This window comes from Augochlora pura, chromosome 10, assembly GCF_028453695.1.
Source record: "Augochlora pura isolate Apur16 chromosome 10, APUR_v2.2.1, whole genome shotgun sequence".
Classification (NCBI taxonomy): domain Eukaryota; kingdom Metazoa; phylum Arthropoda; class Insecta; order Hymenoptera; family Halictidae; genus Augochlora; species Augochlora pura.
Genome location: NC_135781.1, coordinates 28,771,848 through 28,793,289, shown reverse-complemented (window position 1 = coordinate 28,793,289; position 21,442 = coordinate 28,771,848). Strand labels below are relative to the sequence as shown.

The 21,442-nt window shown below is 47.3% G+C and overlaps 1 protein-coding gene across 1 annotated transcript in view; it reads right to left on the bottom strand.

Moving 5' to 3' along the window:
* Ft (cadherin-related tumor suppressor fat) overlaps positions 1–21,442 on the bottom strand; it is a 124,080-nt gene that overhangs the window by 24,322 nt on the left and 78,316 nt on the right. Inside the window, exon 2 of the mRNA XM_078192135.1 lies at positions 3,242–3,580. Within this exon, the coding sequence (XP_078048261.1) occupies positions 3,242–3,580 (339 nt within the window). The remainder of the gene's footprint in view (positions 1–3,241; positions 3,581–21,442) is intronic.

Here is a 21,442-nt window from a genome sequence, read left to right as displayed (position 1 = left end):
CAAACAAAAGAATTCTTCTCCATCTTAAAAACCGATATCACTAAATATAACGTTAGATCTTTAGACACATTTCCATAACCTAAAGACAATAGCCGCCTCCGAACAATAGACCAGAGTGTAACAAACACGTGATCGGCGCAAAGTTCAAGCTAGCTGCGAGCTAATCTACTCAAGGTAAATTAAATTTGAATTCTACGAAAACAACCTTGTAGACGCTTCCTGTACACGGGGAGAGCAGTTCTCCCGCAGCCGGACCGAGAATTGAACAAACCGCCGGACGAAATTCCGTAAGTTAGTATCCGAAAAATGCCGTTCATAGGGTAACAAAGCCGCGGATTCCACGATCGGGTCACCCCCTAGAAATTCCTGGGTAACCCGGCGGGTCGGAGAGGATTTTTCGGGCGGTTGGCCGGGTCCGTTCGCGGATCGTATCACGGTCAGCTCTCGTTCCCGTAAGTGGCAGGCCACTCCGCTCGGCCAAAAACGGCAGCGGGGTCTATGTTGGAAGGCCGGTGCGTGCCTGAACGCGTCCGCCGCTTAGGTCCCCGGGCCTTGCGGGCCCGATCCGGGGGCCCCGGTCGGAAGTCGGCCCGCGGTGCGTGTATAGCGTATACGTCCGGTGAATAGGTTTCCCCGGCGCGGAGCGTCGAGAGGGATCGACACACGCGGTGCCGGTATAAAAGAATAAAGCGGAGGTGGGCACGGTTTGATTAAGGAGGGTTCAGAGACGTTTGCAAAAAGTGACGGTTGCCCCGAGACGCGGTGGATGACGAGAGGAGAGTAGAGGACCGCGATCACCGGGCCCCGAAGACGACGACGACGAAGAAGAAGAAGAGGAGGAAGATCGGCCAAGGGGTGAAGAGAAGGTGGGCCGAGGGAGACGAGGAGAGCAAGAAGAGGCGAAAAAGGGGACGGAGGAAAGGGGAACAAGGACGAGAAGGGAGGAAGCGAAACGAGCGAACGAGCGGGAAGGACGATGGGCCCGAAGAGTCGACGGGACCTAAAAGGGGAGGAAGAAGGACGGGTTGGAAGAAGGAGAAGGTCGGAGGAGAGAAACTGTTCTAAGGTCGAGAGCTGCGTGGCGGAGGGAGTGGGGTGCGAGGGGCCAGAAGGGGCAGATTCCGCAACTGTCGGCAGCGGGCCTCTTTCATGGTGCCCCAAAGAGCCGAGCTATGATCGGAACTGGCATTCCTTTTGCCTTTAAGAGACCCGGATAGAATAACGGACGGCGGCCAGCGAGAACCTTAAAAGAATTCCAGCCATTACACGTCATAAGGATAATTTTTGCGATTGTCTCCGATGGATCTTGCTCTCCCCGTGTCTCGAACGCCGGGCCCTAACCACCGAGCTATCGCGGAACCACGTTCGTTAAACCGCCGTCACCGCGGGGAGGATGCGAGCCTAGCGCGGTAAAAAAGATTTCATGTCTGACATCGTGTACGTGTTATTTATTTCTTTATTTCGTACAGTTCAAACATGTATTTCGTTTATTTTCTAGTCTCTCGTGATGCATTGTATCACCTGTTATTCAATCCGACGAGGAACTTTACGATCTTCAAAGCCCTGTTCAAAAAATACAAATGGTGTACATAGTGCGAAGTAAAAAAGATTGTTATCAATAGTTAATTAGACGTGAGAGCTGTATTACGTTTTTCCTACCATTTGTACCTTTCAACACTACACGGCTGCGAGATAGCCAATTTAAAAATCATTTGAAATTAAAATCGTCGATTGCAAGAGCTCCGTACCGATGACGATGCAGACGTAGACGAAGCGTCATCGAGTTTCTCGTCAGATTCAATAATATATTATACAAGCATACTTTTATAAAATTACTTTTTACCGCGTTTGGCGTGCGATTGCCCCCCCCCCCCCCCCCCCCCGCCCCATCGCGGGCACCGGTCAGCTCCGCTTCGGACGAGCTCGGCCGTCCACGAGGTTTCTTTTTTATCGAGCGGCGAGCCATCTTGCCTCGCCGGTAATTCGTTTATAATGAATTAGAAGGCGGAACGCGCGTGGAAACCGTGCGATTTAGCCGCTACCGGCGCGATCCACCGAGATCGCAGTTTTACGGTCGCGTAGAGAAGACATTCCCCCCCGCCGCCCCGCCGTTTCGCCGGCTCGATTTCCCGGTCGATGAGAGATCGGATGAAAACTGCGGCGCGGGGCCGCGGGGAAAATTAATGGTGTTCGCCGTCGCTTCCAGCCAAGATGGCCGCGGGTTCGCGCGAACAATGCCGCTGGTTTTCCGACATCGATTCGTCATAATTGTTAATTGACTCGACGGCGATCAATAGCGGCGGAGTAACGGGACCGCGGATCGTAACCGGCGTAACAGAAGCGTCCGGTATAATTGCGGGATAATCACCCACCGTCGATGATAACCCAGGGAACTTCGTCGGGACACCGCGGTCGCAAACGATCGTCTTTTCCTGACTCATTTCGCGGAAACGATACGCGGTCGGGGCGTCCGGTGGCAGATGTACGCTTGAGAAAATACCATGTGTTTAGGAAATTTTCTACCATATCGCGTATGTAGCCGGTTTACTTAAAATGGTATGTAATTAAAGATTCTGTCAAAAATGCTAAATTACTTTCATGTATCGTCGATGGGGCTACACGATCGAAACGTCCGAAAGAAATTACGGGAACCTCGTAATTGGAACAACCTGTCGACGCATCGATGAAAATCAGGTTATAAAATCGAACAATACGAACGAAGTTGTCGAAACGTTATATTAGCTCGAATCTTTCAATGTTTCAGCGGAATCAGGCTATAAAGTCGAATAAAAGAAGTTACAGAGTACCTGCGACAATTTTTCAATGTATCGGTGAAAATCATATCGCAAAATCGAAACACGTAAAAGAAGTCATTCTCGAATTCATGATAGAGCACAGGTACCAACCGGGACAGACGCGATAATTGGATCTCCGCTTACTAGAACGCTAACTGCCGGGCCGAACGTGTTGAACACCCGAACCCTAGCATTTAAACGAACCACGCGCCGACAGTTGATTTCCTCCACAAAGCGGCCGACTATGAAAGATCTCCAAATTTCATCATTCACGGAACTTTGGCGGATCAAGCGATTACCGTTCCACGTTTCCCGAACAGACAAGCGTCGTCGAATGATCTATCGTCGGACAGCGCGTTCACCGGCGGTCTGTTACGTGACATTTTCCTCGGAATACCCAGTTCCCGAACGAGCGTCTGGCGCGGCGTTCCTTGGGTAAAACGTACCTGAACGGTCAACGTGACGTCGGTGTGTTGCAATCCGTCATCGGCTCGAACTCTCAGGACGTATTTCTCTCTGGTCTCTCTGTCGAGAGCCTCCGCGAGAGTCAGCTGTCCCGTGGTCGGGTGAAGCTTGAAATGATTCTCGGCCTCGTCGACGGGCTCGCCGCCAGGACGATGATTCGGCACCAGGGTGTAAGTCAGCGTGCCGATTGTGTCCGGGTCGAACGCTTTTAGGACGGTGACAACGGTGTTCGGGGGCGCCTCCTCGGAAACGTTGAACCTCCAGTTGCCTGTCCCCCAGGTCGGCGCCACGTCATTCTTGTCGAGGACTGTAATTCGAACCTGCAATTTGCAACGGTGGCCTTAGTACGTCTTGATTTCGGTTCGTTCCGTGGATATTGATACCGAACCCCTCGCACTCGAAGACTTCTTTGACAATCGCAATTGTAGTATAAGTAGCTTTCAATAAAATATAAAATGATACAGCGTTCGAAATGATTATATTAATAGAACCAGTTTCTGTGAGGATTCCAACTGCTATAGGGCACAATTGAGTATATATTTATCGAACAAGACTTTTGTGTTCTTATTCGATGAATATAGAGACATAACAATAGGTCACCTCCAGTACCCCACTCCGGTTGAATAGAATTTGTTATAAGGTTTCAAAGATACAGACATTACGAAACAAAAATGCGACGTAACTACCAGCAGATTCGTATCTACCGACATAACTAAATCGAGTGCAAAGAGTCGAATGACATCTAGAAATTCGTAGAAGCTATAAGTTACTTTCAAAATCCAATGCGGAGAAATTTACAGCACGGTTTTGGCAATCCTTATTGTCGAGTAACGCTCGATGTTTGCGCGTTGCACGCGGGTATCGTTCATTTTGTTGACTGCGAGAATCGAGATCGTTGTCGGCGAGTCAATACCGAAGCTTTCACTTTACACTGTAATCTAAGTAATTGTAGCACGTACACGTATGTTATGGGATAATACAGGCAGGACACGTTGTTCGGTGTTTCTTTGACCGACAACGTCTATGCGATTTGCTACGGATAATGTTCCTGCGGATTCAATGGCTTTTAGACCGATGGAATATCGCATATTCTCGTGACAAGCGTACACGATCCTATTCCTTGTCCGTTGATCGCGTCGATTGTACACAATTTTTCATAGACCTCGAACGAACACGCCCCCCCCCCCACATCGCGTAATTAGTCGCGAATGTCGCCAACGATTTTTCATCCATCATTTTTAACACGTTGAATGCCACGCCAATTTCACCGGGATTGTCCGTGGCGCCACGATGAAATTTCCATTTAGCGATACATACAATGTTGAAATATTATATACAATAGATAAATATTTTTAAAATGTTTATTTCAAATGTTATATACTGCATCCATTTCTTCACACCACCACATCAACGATGATAATAATACAAAAATTATAAGTATCGTCATTTGTTTAAATTATATATATTTTTATCAATCTGAGCGCGCCGGTCACCGGTGGCCCCCGTGGCGTCACTGCCAAGTTCAGTGCCGGTCACCGGTGACCCCCGTGGCATTCAACCTGTTAAGGAGTCGCGAGGTGTCAGGTTTATTTCATCGTCGCGCTAATTCGACGTCGAACGATAAATAAAAATGGGAACAGGCGCCGGTGTCGGTTTCTCGTAGGAACAGCTGGCAGAAAAACGGTAAATTCGCGCATTCTCGATACGACCGCGTACCGATGCGCGAGTACGACGTAGGAAAGAAGCGGAGCTCGCGTAGCACGTTCCAATCAGTAGATACCGATCGGGAGACGTCTCAATTCGCAGGATAGACGCGAATCATCGATAAATCGCGGGGCGAGGAGGGGAGGGGAGGGGGAAGGGGGCCCCCGGTGTTTGTTTTCTCGGTTCGCCGGGATATAATTATGCGCAATCAATATAAATCTACGGGCCGTTGTTACGCCGAAGTCACGGTATGCATGCGAAGAATCGTGAGAAAGTCAGTTTTTCGATCCGACTCGCGCGATGTCTCATTTCATTAAATTCTCAGTCACGTCAGCGGCCGAGGTTTATGTGACCACCAGGAGCCAGTGTATCGAAACGGTCGGAGTGAACGAAGGAGCTATCGGAAAACCGTTCTGTCGTTTACCGTCCCCCTCTCCCTCGGATCGTCTCTCTCTCTCTCTCTCTCTCTCGATACACGGGGGAAAAAAACGCGCCTCTTAGAAGCGGCACTTCCTGTTCCAGAAAACAGAAGCTTCAAATTCCGCGCGACGACCACGGCGCGCATCTTTTCCCTGTTTCTTGTTCGCGGATCGGCGAGGGCTTCTTTTCCGGAAATTCCATTTGCAGGTGCAAACGCTCGTAAAAATTCCTTGCAATTTGTTATTTTCTGTTGCAAGTGAGAACACTTTATCGGTGATCTCGAGTTCCTTCGATACTTATGGAGAGACGATCAATTGCTGTGCCTTTGATTTGCATTCGTGCATAATTCATTTCATATTTATCGAATAAGACATATTTAATTTTTTTTTATTAAAAGATAAACTAAATAGAAGGATGAACGAATAAGACACGTTATATTTATATTATTCAAAGATAAACATAATAGACGAATAAAAAAGTAAGACGCATTAACTTTTTTTATTCGAAGATAAAATATACGAATGTAAGAAAAAGTTAATTATGCCCGAAAGCAAATCGAAGGCGCAGGAATTGGTAGTCTCGTAGCGACCGGCTCTTATTATTCTATTATTTTGAATACCGTTTACTTGGTTTCGTCGCGAATGCACGAAATTCGCGGCGATTCGTCGGCGGATTGTTCGGTATGTAAAAATCGTTCTACCGGAATTGGAAGTCATTTTAAACGGTCGCGACGCGGGCCTCGTTCAGGGAACAACGCTCGAAAGAGAAGGGTGATCAACAGGTTGCGGACGTTTATGCAAATTCGCGTTTTTACAGAGCGATTTCCAGCAGAAGAAGTAACACGGAATTTCACTTTCTTTATCTAAGGTTTTTTTGCACCAGAACTCCGATAGTCTCCATTAATCTCTACCGGCGATTTGCTTCTAACATGCTCTGTATACTAACAAGATCCACACACCGTTTAACCGCTCTTCCACGGCGTTCGGCAATCTTCGAATACAATTTTATTCCGGCATCGTTCGATGCTCGTTCTTACGGCTACAACGGAGATGAAATATATTATTATAAACATAACGACTAATTACCGCGGGGGTAACTAGTACAAATAGCAGCTAATTAATAATGCAATAAACGGAGGGGCATCGGGGGTACGGGGCGATGAGCGAAACAGCCCGAAGACTCAGTTTCACGAGCGTAACACGAATTATTTTCGGGGCTTATGCAATCACTGGCGAAACGCATCGATCTTCTTAGTAATTAGTCGGACTTCGGCCGTCATTGATAAAGTGCGTGCCATCGATTACTGTACCCTCGAACCGTCTAGGCGTGCCACGGGCCCCGCCGAATGACGAAACAATAGTCCGGCCACCCCTCCCCCACCCCCCCACTCCCTCCTCGTGCTCCGGTCGTGAGAGGAGAGGAGAGAAACGAGAACCAACGAACGTCACTGGGACCCCGAACGAATTTGACTTTTTAATTATTCTACGACGTCGCTCTGACCGGCTTCGAGAGTACCACCGAGCCGAAAATACGATTAATCATACGCGGGGCGATCGTTTTTCATTAAAACTCGATCGCACCGGGAATGAGGACGTTTCGAATCGTCCGCACACGTCCCGGGAGCAACCGTAATTCGCGCAAGTTCTTCAGCCTCGGAACAAGGCTCGGGTTATTGATCGTGATATCTCGGGTATTGGTAATTATCGGAATGCGAGACATTGTATCAAAATTTGTTACCTTGATCGCAACGGGGCCGAGTTTAATAGAAATTGATTTTCTTTTTTATTACCGTTATTAGAACCGAGATAACGCGATAGCGTTTCTACGTGTTTCCGATGCATTCACTGTTTTTTGCCTCTTGCACTCGGCTTTCTTAGAAATGCATGAACTTTCAGTACCGACAAAAACGAGAAAGTATAGCAGAAGAAATACCTCCTGTCATATTTTTTATTATACGTATATATTACGTATTATTTATCGGTGGTACTTAAGATTATATTCGCAACGATCATGGTAGATCCAGATTTCCCTAAATATCATAGAACGTAGAAATTTTGCAGCAACAATTAATAACTGAATTTTCATCATTCTCCAATGTTAACGAGCCACAGTTTTAGAATACGCAGTCTGTTAATGCCTAAGAGCTTCGTAATCGACATTTCAATACTGATAACTAGACTGCGAATATTATTGCAAAATAAATATTCTCTGCATCGAATGCGAGATGTACATACTTTCAACCGTGCGAATCGTTCCAATGACTCGAACATACAGCAGCAGTAGCACAGAAGTATCTTTATATTTTCTAAACGTGTCGAATGTCTCGAATCTGATCTACTAATTTACGTCCTAAATGCATAAAGTCCGCGAAGCCTGCAGACAACGACTTTTAATCACATCCCGATACTTCGACTGTAAATTCAATGCAGCGCCGACAAGAATAAATGAACGACGTGCCGGGAAGACATTAACCGACTTAAAGAATATATTTCGAGCGTGTCTTAATGCACCTGCGGATCTTATGCGTCGTGCGAGATTGAAAACCGCAGGGAAGCTGCGAAACCGCCGATTTTCGCCTGCGTACCGAGCGAACGATTCCGTGGGAGCTGTTCATTGCCAGCGGAAGCGCGAGTAATTTCTTTCTAATCTAGAGCTAAGTGGTTAACAAGTCGCCAATTACGGTTCGATCGGGGTCGATTTGAATTTTATTAGGCGATATTAGCCGCAGTCTATTAGCTTCGGGAGCGCTCTCCGCCTCTGTCGGGCTCGCCGGTGGCTGGCTAGCGAAGACGACCAATAGACGGTGATCATCGAACGGGAACAGTCATCGAACTTTCGCCCGGTTGTCTCTCTCCTCCAATCGTGTTCGAAGGATCCGCATCCCCGTGTGGCTGATCGACGAAAACGCGTCCCTTCCAACGAATTCCTGAGCACCTCCGTATCGATTAGACGGGTCGAGGAGGCGGCGGGAGGGAGCGAGAGAGAGAGAGAGAGAGAGAGAGAGAGAGAGAGAGGGGGAGAGAACCGCCGGTGCACACACACTGTAATCGGGAATTTCGCAGAGTCGGGGAGAGGGTTGTTGGTGGAATGTCGGTGCGCGGGTTATGGTCGCGTCATCGTCACGATCGGAGAACAAGGAGACGGGAACGGCAACAATAAGCAGACAAATCAGTGCGGTCATATAGCTGTCTCGGATAGAATATTCCCTCTTCTTTGCTCCTCGCGGAGGCTTCGGAGTAGCCTCGGTCGGCCGAGAGAGAGAATGAGAGAGGCTAAGAGAGACAGAGAGAGAGAGAGAGGGACGGATGGAGAGAAAGAGAGAGAGAGAGAGAGAGAGGGCGAGGTATATGGGCGGTAAGAAACGCCCGGAGAGCATTCGGAGTGCAAGGAAAGATGGTATCTGCGTCAGCGCGGTCGGGGATCAGCGGATCGGATCGAGTCGCTCAGCGGGGGTTTCTTTGGGTCATGCACGAAGTGAGTCCCATTCTTCTGTTTACCCCTTCGCCCTGCTCTACCCCACGCCCCCTCTTTTCTCTCTCTTTCTCCCTTTCGCGTTCCATCCTCGATATCCCGGTCTCTCTTCACTCCAGCAGCGTCCTCTCTCTCTCTCTCTCTCTCTGTTCCTCGGGAGCCACGTCTCTCTTCCTCGTTCTCTCTCCCGGGAGCCTTCTCTCTCTCTCTCTCTCTCTCTCACTCTCGGAAGAGAAGGCTTGTTCTGTCTTCTCTCAGGCCCCGTGCTCGTTCGCGGTCCGCGTGTCTAGCGTCTTCCTCGTTCAGCTTCGTGCCAATACCGCGCGTCCACCTTCTTCCCCCCACCCAGTCCTCCTCCTCCTCCTCCTCCTCTTCTTCTTCTTCTTTTTTTCCTCGTCGTTCCTTTTACCGAACGGGGTCCTATGGGTTCTCTATGAGGGGTCGAACCACTGACATCGCCCGATTAATAACGTATCTTCGTGGGGGCCCCCATAGACCACGAAGACGAGCACGACGACGACGACGACGACGACGACGGAACGAGGACTTTAAACCCACGGAATCCTGTGTACCCACCGGGGACAATAAGATATATATCTACTAATAATTCGCCCGACGCTGTCCGGCTCGGGTCTCTTTCTGCTCCCCGATCTTTTTTCTCCCCCCCTTTTTCTTTTCGGTATGCTTCCCCGGTGTTCGGCCAGATAGAGATATTTGGTAAATGGATGCGCATTAGCTCCGGCGTCCTCCTCCGGGATCCTTATTTCGGTCGGACGAATGCCGGAATTTTCGGTGGGAAACAGCCGGGATTTTCGATACCGGCGAGATAATGTCGGACGAGACATGTCGGACAAGCGTCGCTTGGAATTTTGTAAGGAAATGTTGGCACAAGCTTGTCCCGCGTGTTCTTTCGTTAGAACCAGACCGTCGATCGTTAGCAAAACCAACACCGCTTGCGTCAGACGCGAGTTGCGAGAGTTACGTCAAATTCTCTTCCTTTCATCGGCAATTATCGCGAGATGATGCCAGGGCATCGGTATTCCTGAATGCTTTTAGCCTGCCCGTTGATTTAGTTTGCGCCGTATACATTTTTTCAGTGTCCCTAGACTTTCACAAATTGAAGCTGGTAAATCGATGTTCTCGAGCGCCTTTAATTAATCTAATGCATTAGATCGCATTCTATAAATTCTATACAGATCCTTAGCAAATCCAAAAATTGTTTGCACCGATTACAAAAATTGAGACACTTTATGCTGATTGCGTTCTATACAATTTTGTAATTATAATTAGATCGCAGAGCATCGACAAAATAGAAACTATTCGCACAGCAAGAAACAAGTATCAAGTTTTTAATTTCCTCCTTCCTATAATATTTCTCGGCAACCGAAGCGAGTGCATCGATGTTCGCGGGTGACTTTAATTGGGCTATTATATTAAATTGCATCCAGTAGATTTCGTTTTCAGCGGAACCCGCGCAAAACCCGCGGCGTAGAACGAATCGTTTGGCGCACAATATGTGCGTTTCGTTAGATTTTCTACCAGCGTGCTTCGAACTCTTCGGTTCCCGTGCACGATCCACCATAGGCCTGGGTTCGAGCAGTTTAGGTACGGGGACTGCACACACGGCGGAGTTAATAACACTCCTACGGGCAGATTCCCATAGGGTACGCCGCGCGCCGTGGACGAAAGGGTACGCTGTAATTCCGTCTAGCGGCTGGAGACAATACGATGTATGTATATCTACGGCTCTTACGACTAATAGCTTTGTTTCTTACCCGGTGCCACGACACCGTCCCAGCCTGCGCGCAGGACGGGGCCCCCGAGCCTGGACGAGTAGATACGTCCACGTCGAACCGGCCCCCGAGACACCGGCATTCCCTTCCGTCTTTTAGAACTTTGACTCGCGTCGATACTGTGAAGAATCGCCTAACGGAACGGGGTACCCTGTACACGCCGTCGGCCAATCCGCGCGACGCTTTTCATTTGTCTCTGCACATTTTTATTTCGAACCGCGGTTGCTTGTCTCGTTTTGGCGACTCGGGGAATTCTTTTGTAACGATCCGTGTGATTGCCACGTCGGCGACTGGGGATATCGATGGCTGGGTTCAGTTTCGTTGTTTTCGAAATACTGCAATGATTTTGTGCAGACTTCATTTCGAGTATAGAAATTAGATTTTGAAAGGGTTTTGCAAAAACTACGGAGAGCGTTTTGGGCTACGAAGTTTAGGAAAAGTTTTAAAAGATTTTTGTTCGATAGACTTTGGTAAATTTTTAGTTTGCAAAATTTTGATGCAATTGACTTCGGACGAATTTTATACAATAGATCTTTGAATATTTTTCATTTAACCCTTTGCACTCGAGCGGCGCCTCTACGGCGCCATTAAAATTGTTATAACACGTTCCAAAATTGTTTTTACAAATATCACCGAAGCATAGATTGAAAAAATTGTTGAAAGTACAATATAACTGTTATATGAGTCACGAGACTCAATTTCACACGCATAGAATAAATTTTGTTATACAAGATGGAAATACTAAAAGTCAGAAAAATGATTTTTGATTTGCAGTTAAAATGGCTTCGAGTGCAAAGGGTTAAAAGAGTTTAATTTCTACAGGATTTAAATCATTGGAACACGTTAAAATTTTATAGAATGAACGTTTTACATGACTTCTGAACTGTAAGCCGGAAGCCATCTTTAATACTCTAGAGTTTAAGAGACTGTAGCCTACGAAACATCTGAAACATTAAAATGCTTGATAAAAAGTCAATAGAACTTGAAAACTCGTCTCTGAAACTCTCGAATAGATCAGCACGTCTCGTCGAAGTTCAGAGTTCAGACAACAACTCTGAACAAAAATCGAGAAAGAGGGTATCAGCTTACAATCAGCTTACAGAGAACTTCTTAAAAATCAGACAGGCTTTTCATCGCGATATACCAAGGTATCCGGTAAAATACTCTGCAGATTTTCCGAAAGAATTTTCTGGCGCGATCGTCGAACCGTTGATTGTTCGCGAGACGTTAACGAGCCGCCGTGGAGAAACTCGATGGTAATCACCGCGTGCCGGTGATCCCGCCCTTGATCTTGATCCGGCCTGTTCAATATTTCATGGCAGGCCAAGGATTTTCGCTCATCATTTTCCGGCGGTCCGGGGCCAGAAACGCGAACGAGGCCCGGTGGGAGAAGCGTGTCCGAGGCCGCGGGCGTAATAAAACCCGACGATGATTGAGGAACCAGCGTAACACGTATTAATGAGAGCGTTCTTTATGCACGTACGGGCCCAGATCTCTCGCGGCTTCCCTTATGTAACCGGCCGGTCAGTTACACGGGGCCTCTTGTAGCTACGTATCTTTATTACGAATGATATGTTGGTCGGTGTACGCGAGCACTCGCTCGGTTTCGCGCGTACGCTACGGGTCCGCGTGAGAGGAATTCTCTTCTCCTTCCACCCTCTTTCTCCCTCCCTCCCTTTCTCTCTTTCTTTCTCTCCTTCTCTCTCTCTCTCTTTCCCTTTCTTCCTTTCTTTCTCTCTCTTTTATACGGGGACACACAAGCGCAATCCAATCTCACCTGCGCGTGCACACGCGCGCGCACGCACACGTACGCGAAAGATTCAAGATATATCGAGTTACCGTACGATTAACTCGTGAGTGGTGACGTTAAATTCTCATGCGACACTACGCTCCGTGATAAACATACTAATTTATGACCGGCCGGGGCAACATAGCAAACACGTTAAATTAGGAAACTCAAGTAGCCATGGCAGTGTACGTGTTACACACGGACGCCGAGGAATCATCGCGCGAAACGAATATAAGTCGATCATCCTGTTCGTCCCTTCTTATTTTCGTTCCTCGGTCCCCTTCCCTTCTCTTCTTCTCGAGCTTTTCGATCCTCCCGTCGCTTCGTTATTTTTGGTTCGCGTGATCTCCCGGGCGGCCCTCCCTCCCCCCCCCCCCTCTCCTCATCCCGCCGCATTTCTTCTTAGAGAATATCATCCGAAAATGCGGTTTCCGAGGGGCGGATCTTGTTAGCGCTGTAATTGTTTGTCGGAGGTGACACGAGATTCTGTATGTTGCTCGTTCGAGAGATGCGTTGACGATTAGGCAATCGAGTACGCGACGATACTGTGTCACGATCGGGTTTTATTTTATTAGGTCGTTCGGAAAATCGTTTCGTTTTTTTTCTTGGTGGAAACGAAACACGATAGATTACTGAACGAAAACTATTGCAAAGAATCGAACAAAATTTTTAGCAAACAAGACTTACTGTATCAGTTGTCCAAATATATAATGATTATGCAGCTTAAGCGTGAAGTTGGCTGTGAAAAAATTAAGTCTTTTCTTGGGAAAAACGAAATTACTTTCCGAACAACCCAATATGTATATTTGGCAAAAATTCCTTGCTGCTTCAGCAGACTTGCGGTGACAATTGTGTCGCGGTAATGCGATTAAAACGTTGTTAATTTAGCTACGAATGCCAGGAATGCGTGCGATGCCGCGACGAGTCTTCCAGAATCACGGTTCACTCGAGGCATTATATTTATATGGCATGTAATTACAAAGTTCGATTAAATTCGAATCGATTGAAACACAATGTAATTTGTAATTGCGATTGGAGCGTAATTATAAAATAATAAGTGATTAAAGTACACCAATTGCGAATTACGTTGTAACCGAATTAAGATCACAAATCGAGATTAAAGTACTCGCTTTTCGATTGTTAGGTAATGAGCAAATAAGACGCACCGCGGACGGCGCAACATTAAATTCGATTTAAAGTTCAATTTGGAAATTACGGACGTGTAATGATAGTGATATCCGACTATTTCCTGCAGCCAAACGAACGAAACTGCGCCGTGATTACGATGCGCACGGAACAAAACCGTGGTCTATCGGCATGCTGCTTTCACGGCGCAGCAATGTTCGCTGCGCCTCGATGGAACTATGCCGGAGCAATGTTGGTTCTATTCGACATCGATCACGATCATCTTTAAAAAATCTCGTGGTAGCGGACCCAATAACGTAGCACTCGGCGTCGACTTTTTTACGACGAAAATGCCGTAATGCGCCATAAATCCGTCTCGACCGCTTCTATGACCCTGGGGTCCTGCACTTTCCTTATTAATCGCCGTGCCGTGGTTCTCCGTGACGGTCGGCCGATCGAGGATCAACTGGATCCACGGAGAGATCGGTTACGAAACGATCGGACCCGATGAGGGAATCGCGGAACCGTTTGCCTTTGAATAGCTCATGGAAATCGAACCCGATCTCGCAGCGGCTGTAAAAACGGTAGGAAATTTTTCCCACGATTGCATCTGCCGTGAATTTAAAGAGCAAAGTTTCCCCTCCGCGACGACCCCCTTCAAATTGCCAAATGATTTTCTTATTGCGATTCTATGGAAGTTGCACTGCCAACACCATAAAGGATTTATACACGGTCAAACACGTCTTTCGTTTTTGGTTCAATAAACAGCTAAAAAAAATTGTAGGTAGACTTTCGAGTAGTCATTATAAAGGGGAGGATTGTAATCTTTAAATCTACGGTAGTTTCAGTCAGGAAAAAATTTTTTTTAACGTTTTTAGAGACGTTTGAGTTCATATCGTTTCCGATGTCCTTATGTATCAAGTAATAGCATTTTCGTCCTCAGATTCTCACTTGGTATATGAAGCAAAGATATATCAGGAAAAAATAAAGCATAGGGGGTGAAAGTGAAGACTTCAAGTTTTAAAACGAGTCTGGAGTAATCCTTGTACGTTCAGTTTTTTTTTTAGGAATTATAACAGTTCGAAAGCCGTCGACTTTCGAAAATTGGAAATTTAGTTCGCAGGTACATTCTCGCCCCCATAGAAAGTCTGTCAGGCGAGGAGGAGGACGAAGGGGGCCCTGGGACCGATGCACCTTGCCATCACGTGGCGTGCGTGCATATGGGATCCTGTGACGAGGACGACTTTTTTCGAACGCGTCGATTCTTCGGCGTAATTAAACGAAAAAGACGAGAGAAGCGGGAAAGGAGCCGGTTCATGGGGGAAATAATAAGAAGACGGGGGCACGGGGGTTACGTGTATCGTGCAACACAGTAGAGAGAAGCCATCAAAGTTTCTGGCTGCGGTCGGCGGCCGGTCTCCTGGCTCGACTCCTTTTTTCTACCCTCTCCCCCCCCCCCCCCCCGTTTTGTATTGCTAACCCCTTCCGAGAGATCTCTCGTGACGCGACCGACTTTTCGACACCCGAAGGATATCGAATTTGAGACCGGCGAGACGCTACGGTCTCACCGCAGCCTGCGGGTTAAGTGTCCGTTACAGGAGGAATATGTCACGGAAAATGGGTGTGAAGGAATCGGTTGGTACCCTGTCGTCTCTAAATCCCATCGTCGTTCCCTTCGCACCTTCGAAACGGCTTAGATCAACACTTTAAACGACCGATCCACGAGAGATCTCGTGTTTCATTCCATAGAGGAACTTACCTCTAAAAATATACCTTGCGATATGATTAATCCTATTTTAAAAACTACCTTTAGGATATATTAATTATAAGGTTAGTAAATATGTGGATTTTTAATTTTCCATATGCAGTGATTTTTCATTTCCAAACGAGAAAATCACTGGTATTAGAGTCAGCCTACGGAAAATAATATGCAGTCATTTGAGTGTTATGCAAACGATGCAAGTGTTGCATAAACCCTATTGCATATGAATTTTCTTCGCTGCCAGATCTTTTGCATGTCCGACAAAAATTAATCAACAGCGAAACCGTCAAGACGTAAGAACAATTTGAGTATAACTTTCTATTACGTACAACACATTACAATTGTAAAAAGAAGACTTATGTTTCTCGCAAAGTCTGCTCTTTTCTAAAAATTCGTAAAAAATCTGCGATTTTCTAAAAATTCGTAAAAAGTCTGCGATTTTCTAAAAATTCGTAAAAAGTCTGCGATTTTCTAAAAATTCGTAAAAATTTGTCACGGCGTTATCAAAGCATTCAGCTTCTATAAGTTTATAACTAATCGTATGAACTCGTACATCGAACGAGGTTGCATCCACCGTGTCCAGAAAAGTGTACGCTATCTGAAACTTCCGCAATTTGGCGGGCAATCCAGTTAGCTCGTAGAAGGCGAATGTAAATTTATCTACCTCAGAGTTCAGGGGTTGGTGAGCAAGGACGAGGGATAAGGGGGACCATCTAGTTGGGGTACAATAGACGAGCGAGACAGTAGGCGAGGTAGCCATCGCGTTCGGACGAAGGTGGCTCCGAGGGAGAGAGAGGACGGATAGAATAAATAGAGTGATCAGGGAACTAATGGCAGGATCGATGGCGCTTCAGTGGCCGGTAAACGAGAAGTGTTGTTCGTTTACGGAAGGGCACGGGCGTATCGGGCGCGTACGTCCCCGGAATTATCATGATAATACGCGGGGAGTTTTTTTCCCCGTTGAGAAATGTTCGACGTGCACGCCAAATCCTAATTTAGCGAGGCCTCCGCGCTCCTTCCCGCCCCGTGTGTCCCTCTCCTATCCCGATCGCTCTCGAGGAGAGAGGAGCGGCGCGATGCGTCGGTTAGGCAGATGTTCTTTGTGCGAGATCCGTCCGGGCGTCGGTGATGGATCGTCTTTTTCGAAATCCCGGCCCTGGACCCGCGGACTTTTATTTCCTCGGTTCGCGGAATTCGTTAAAATTATATTACAATACTGCTCAAACGAAGAGTAATGAATGCCCGATGGCCGGCAGCTTCGGAGGGACGCGCGCGCGCCACCGTGGGAGACAAAGATGGCGGCCGCGAAAATCATCTGCGAACGCACTGACATTATTTTCCCTGCCTCATTTTTGCTATTTTTTTGATTTTTATATTCAGCAGAGAAGCTCGCGGTTTGTTATAAATCATTTAGCTACGAGCCAATGATTATACAAATAACTTTTTTACAATTAAATTTTATGATTTGCGATAGTGCAACGTGTCGCAGTGTCGCGAAGTCGCGCGACGAAAAATGTCGTAGAGGAATTTCCGAGGCTGCGGTCTCGCAACCGGTGACGCCGTGGATGGCGTGAATCGCTGCGAAAGCGACGCAGGACTAATTACCGAATTAAGGACAGCGTTTATTAGATCCGACCGGGTCCCGGGTAGCGTGCGGGTGGTCGTCGGCAGAAACGTCGGATCATCCCGGGTAGGAGGGATCGTTCTTTCAACGGGTATCACTTTGGAGCGGCGAACTTCGAACCGGGTAGTCCCGCAGGAAATAGTTAATGGTGAACGGGGTAGGGGGCGCGGGGTCGAGGAAACGGGAAGGAACGGGCAAGGTGGAAGAGAGGAAGGAGGTCTCTGGGTGATCCCCGGGTGCACAGAAGGAAACGTAGATCGGCGAACGAGGGAGAACGATGGACGAGAAGGCGGAGAGGACGATGACGAGAGGATGAGGAAGGTGGAGAAGAAGTAGATGGGGGATGGCGATGAGAACGGTGAAAAAAAGAAGGTGCAAGGTAAGCGGTGTGACGTGCGTGGAAGTAGAATAATGAGAGAAAAAGAGATAGGTGGAAAGGGATGACGAGGTGGGGATTGTCTGGCCGAAGGAACCTCTAACAACCTATGATCACGTTATTAATTGAAAGAGGACCGCCGATGCTACCGGTTACGCCACCGACTTTACGTGCCGTGTTATGGCCATGCGGCACCGGGCACGGGGCCCCATTCTTTCACGGAAACATTCTCGTCGATACACACGAATCTCGGGACCGCTATCCATATACACACCTCTCTCTCTCTCTCGTCTCTCTCTTTCTCTCGTCTCTCTCTTTCTCTGCTCCCTATTTCTCTCTGCTTCCCTCTGTCTCTCCATCCCTCCGCTCGTTCCCAACCCCCAAACGGCGCCCCGTAAACGGGCCCGCAAGCCGTGAGAGATAAGGCGCTGATTTGCGAGAGACGGGACACGCGTGTCGTTCCGTGACTCGATATTAATTTATCGCGTAGCTCGGCGTAAAGCCAGCTTGTAATTCAACCGGTCGATACCGGAGTAATTACTGTGACGGCTGTGGTTACGGTTCGCGGGACGATCGCCGCTGTTATTTACGGCCCTCCCCCCTCTTTTTCCGTCGAACTTAGTTAGACCCGATAATCTCCCGCGATCGATCGCGAGTGAACTTTGAATGGAATTAATTCGATCGGAATCCAGGCCTCAGTCACTTCTGGATACTCGGCGCCGGCATTCCGGACGTCGAGTCACTGGGGCAAGGTAAATGGTCTTTCCCTCCCGGCGTTATTTCTTATTTGTGATTAATCTTTGCGGCATGCGTCGACCGTCTTTTCGGCGGTGTTATTCGTTCGAAGGCGAGGAAGATGGTAAAAAGTTTCGCGGTGATGCGTTCGACGTGCACGATTTCGTTGGGATCTGCTAGATGAGAGAAAGGGGCGGGGAGAGAGAGAGAGAGAGAGAGAGAGTGAGAGAGAGCACCGTCGTACATCTTCATTTTTCAAGTTTGGTTTCATTAACAACCTTGACGTGCGGATCAAATGTGTCTCGCGAATGCTATTCATCTTAAAAATACTGGTCAAAGAAAAGAAAACGGCTTAATAACGAAACGAAGTCTTTTACGTTTTTAAATGTTTGCAAGCTTGTTATTCGGTGCCGCGGTAATTAGCAAAATTGTCGAATAAATTACATTTCGGATTGCTGGCTTGTAAATGAAAGGGTCGGGGCTACGCGCGGCAGCAATTATTCTTACGAATAATTCTCGATAGTTAAGCTTTTTCGTTTCACAACGCGGAATCTGCGGGAGCTACGCGAGGGGCTGACGTTCCTCGGCTTGTAACTGTACAGAACCGTTTGTAACAGCGGTTCATAACCGGGAATCCAAAGTGGAACAAAAACAGTTTGAACCGTGGAACGATAAAATTTCGTCTTCCGTTTTATTCTTTTTCCAGCGTCGTTGACACATTAACAGCTTCGGGAGCTGAAAATCTCGCAGACCACGGAACAATAAAATCCATCTCCTATTTTATTCCACCACGAAGATCGTTAACGCATTAATACTCTTAATGCTGCTAATGGCTTCTGGCCACCGAAGCACAGAATTCATTTCCCATATTCTCTTTCGAAGATCGTTAAGAGGGTAATGGTATCAATAAAAATCTCCTAGACTATGAGAATAGTCTTCGTCTCTGATTTTATACATCCTTTCGGATCGTTAACAGGTTAATGATCTCGGTGTCTGAAAATCTTGCATACCGTAAAAGAATTCGTACATTGTCTTCCGAACATCGTTAACAAGAATAATTAATGTTATTGAATAATTATACATAATTTTCTGTGTTCAACTAACTGTGTTAGACTATTCATATCTTTTACGACAATATTGCTAAAATATCCTGAGCCGTTGTCCATGCGATTTCGTCTTCAACTTTCGCTTCGCATAGCGGAGAAAATTCAGTTCGCTGTTAACCCTTCCCACTACGATTTCTTTCGCAAATTGATTAGCACTTCTTCGTCTCTAAGAAATTCCTGCACGAGATCCACGTCATCCTTTACATTGACGTTCAAATACCGACAACGAACAGTTTGATTTAATTTCCATTTAAAAAATCGTCGATAACATCCACGTTTAATTAACACTATATCGAAGACGGAAAAAATATTTACGATTATACCTCGTCAGTCGTTATAAATTATTATAGATTAGTTGCATAGATTACTTATTACAATAAGTAACGAGTTCTACTCGTTAACGATCGATCGGATTACTATTCGCACGACTTTGGTTCGAAGCGACCTTTTTATACAAATACAAATTTTAGGCTACGGAGGGTTAACGAAGCGGCAGATGGAAGCACGGTGGATCGCGGGGCCGGTGTCTGCGTATCGCCGGTTTAATTTTCCGATTTCGTCGTGGTCGGTCGGGATCGTGGAAGAGCCGCAATAAATCGCGAGCGCTGCTCGATCGAGAAGCGTTCGGGCCGGGTGGGCTCGACGGTATCGTGCTTCCCGGGAGAGAAAGTCGCGTCAATTATACGCGGGGACGTGGCTTATGGCTGTACGAGTCTCCCTGTCCTCCTCTCTGTCCCTCTCTCTCTCTCTCTCTCTCTCTCTCTCTCGATCTTTCCTTTAGTGGGTTCGCGAACGCTCTTCGTTTACGTGGGATATGACACGCGGTCCCTGGCAACGGAACACAGAGGACCCGTGAGAGAAAGAGACACACGGCGAGACAGAGGAAGCAAGATAGAGAAAGATAGATAGATAGATAGAGAGAAAGAGAGAGAGAGAGAGAGAAAGAAAGAGAGAGAGGGAGAGAGAGAGAGAGTAAGAGGTTCCTCGCCGCAGAAAGGGTTGGCGTTTCTCTTTTTATTTCTCTCCCTCTCTTTTTTCTCCCCTTTTCATTGGCCCTCTCTGTTCTCTACTCCGTTTTCTCTCCCCTTCGCCACCGCTTCTCTTTATCATTCCCCCGGTTTCTTTCTCGCCGGGATCTTTCTCCTTGTCGCCGGAGAGAAACGGAGATAGTGCGAGAGAGATAAAACGACGGCGAGAGGGAGAGGGGGGGTTGGGGTGTGGAGGGTGGGGAGGTTCGGAACGACGCGAGGGAATAAAAAGAACGCGCCGGTCGAACAACTCTTGCACGACAGTCACGAGTGTAGGTACGTATGCGTATATGAGCGTGCAGGCGCGTAGAACACGTTCCTCGCCCCGCGGGGGAAAGGGTAGTAGTTACTCGAAAATATGCCTGGCATGCGCGCTGTCACTTTTTCATCGCTGACCGAACCGACCGGGGGCCGGGGCATTTTCGACCCCTCTGCGCCACGTTCGCCTGATCTCTGATCGATATACCGCTGCGACCCCCTCGATAACAATTTCCGATCGCTGCTCCACCGACTTTCGTGCCCCTCGTAGACCTCTTTTTCTCGGAGACTCCACGGGCTGGCTACTTTTTGGCTCCGCCGCACGCCGGTCGGCCGCCGTGGGAACCGTCCAAAAATTATTCTTGCCATAAGCGAGCCATTTTTCCGCTACACGGGTCCTTGCACATGATCCCACTGTCTCTAACTCGGTGCCCAGAAATCGCATGCATCGACCGACGTTTCGTAAATGAAATACACATGGCAGGAGTTGTTCGTTCGTTGTAATTAGATCATGGATCTTTGGACGATCTTAGATCTTTATATAAATTGCTACATATAAATTAGAACTGGAGAGACATTTTCTTTGCCGATTAAGAGATACCTATTACATCTTGTTAACACGCAAATTCGAGAATCGTCGAACGTAGTCGACCTTTTTTCCGATACTCGAGTGCAGATATTAACACTTTACCGACCGGTAGCGGTTCGAACATACCATGCCCTTTTCACCGCCCATTCAGCCGCAGATCGTCCGAGACACCGGCTCGGTTTCGGCCTAGATTGACGCGCGGGAATATATGCGCTTTTCTTAAGCTCTGGTAAAATTTTACGCTTCGTGTTATTGTAGGGTAACCAAATTTAATCAAATCTTTTACTTTAATAAGAAAAAATGCTTGCTGCTTGCTACTTGTCAGTCTAACCTAACCAAATCTAACAGAAAGATCGAAAGTCGATTAATCGACAACCGGTCGGTAAGCGCTGTGGAGCAAAA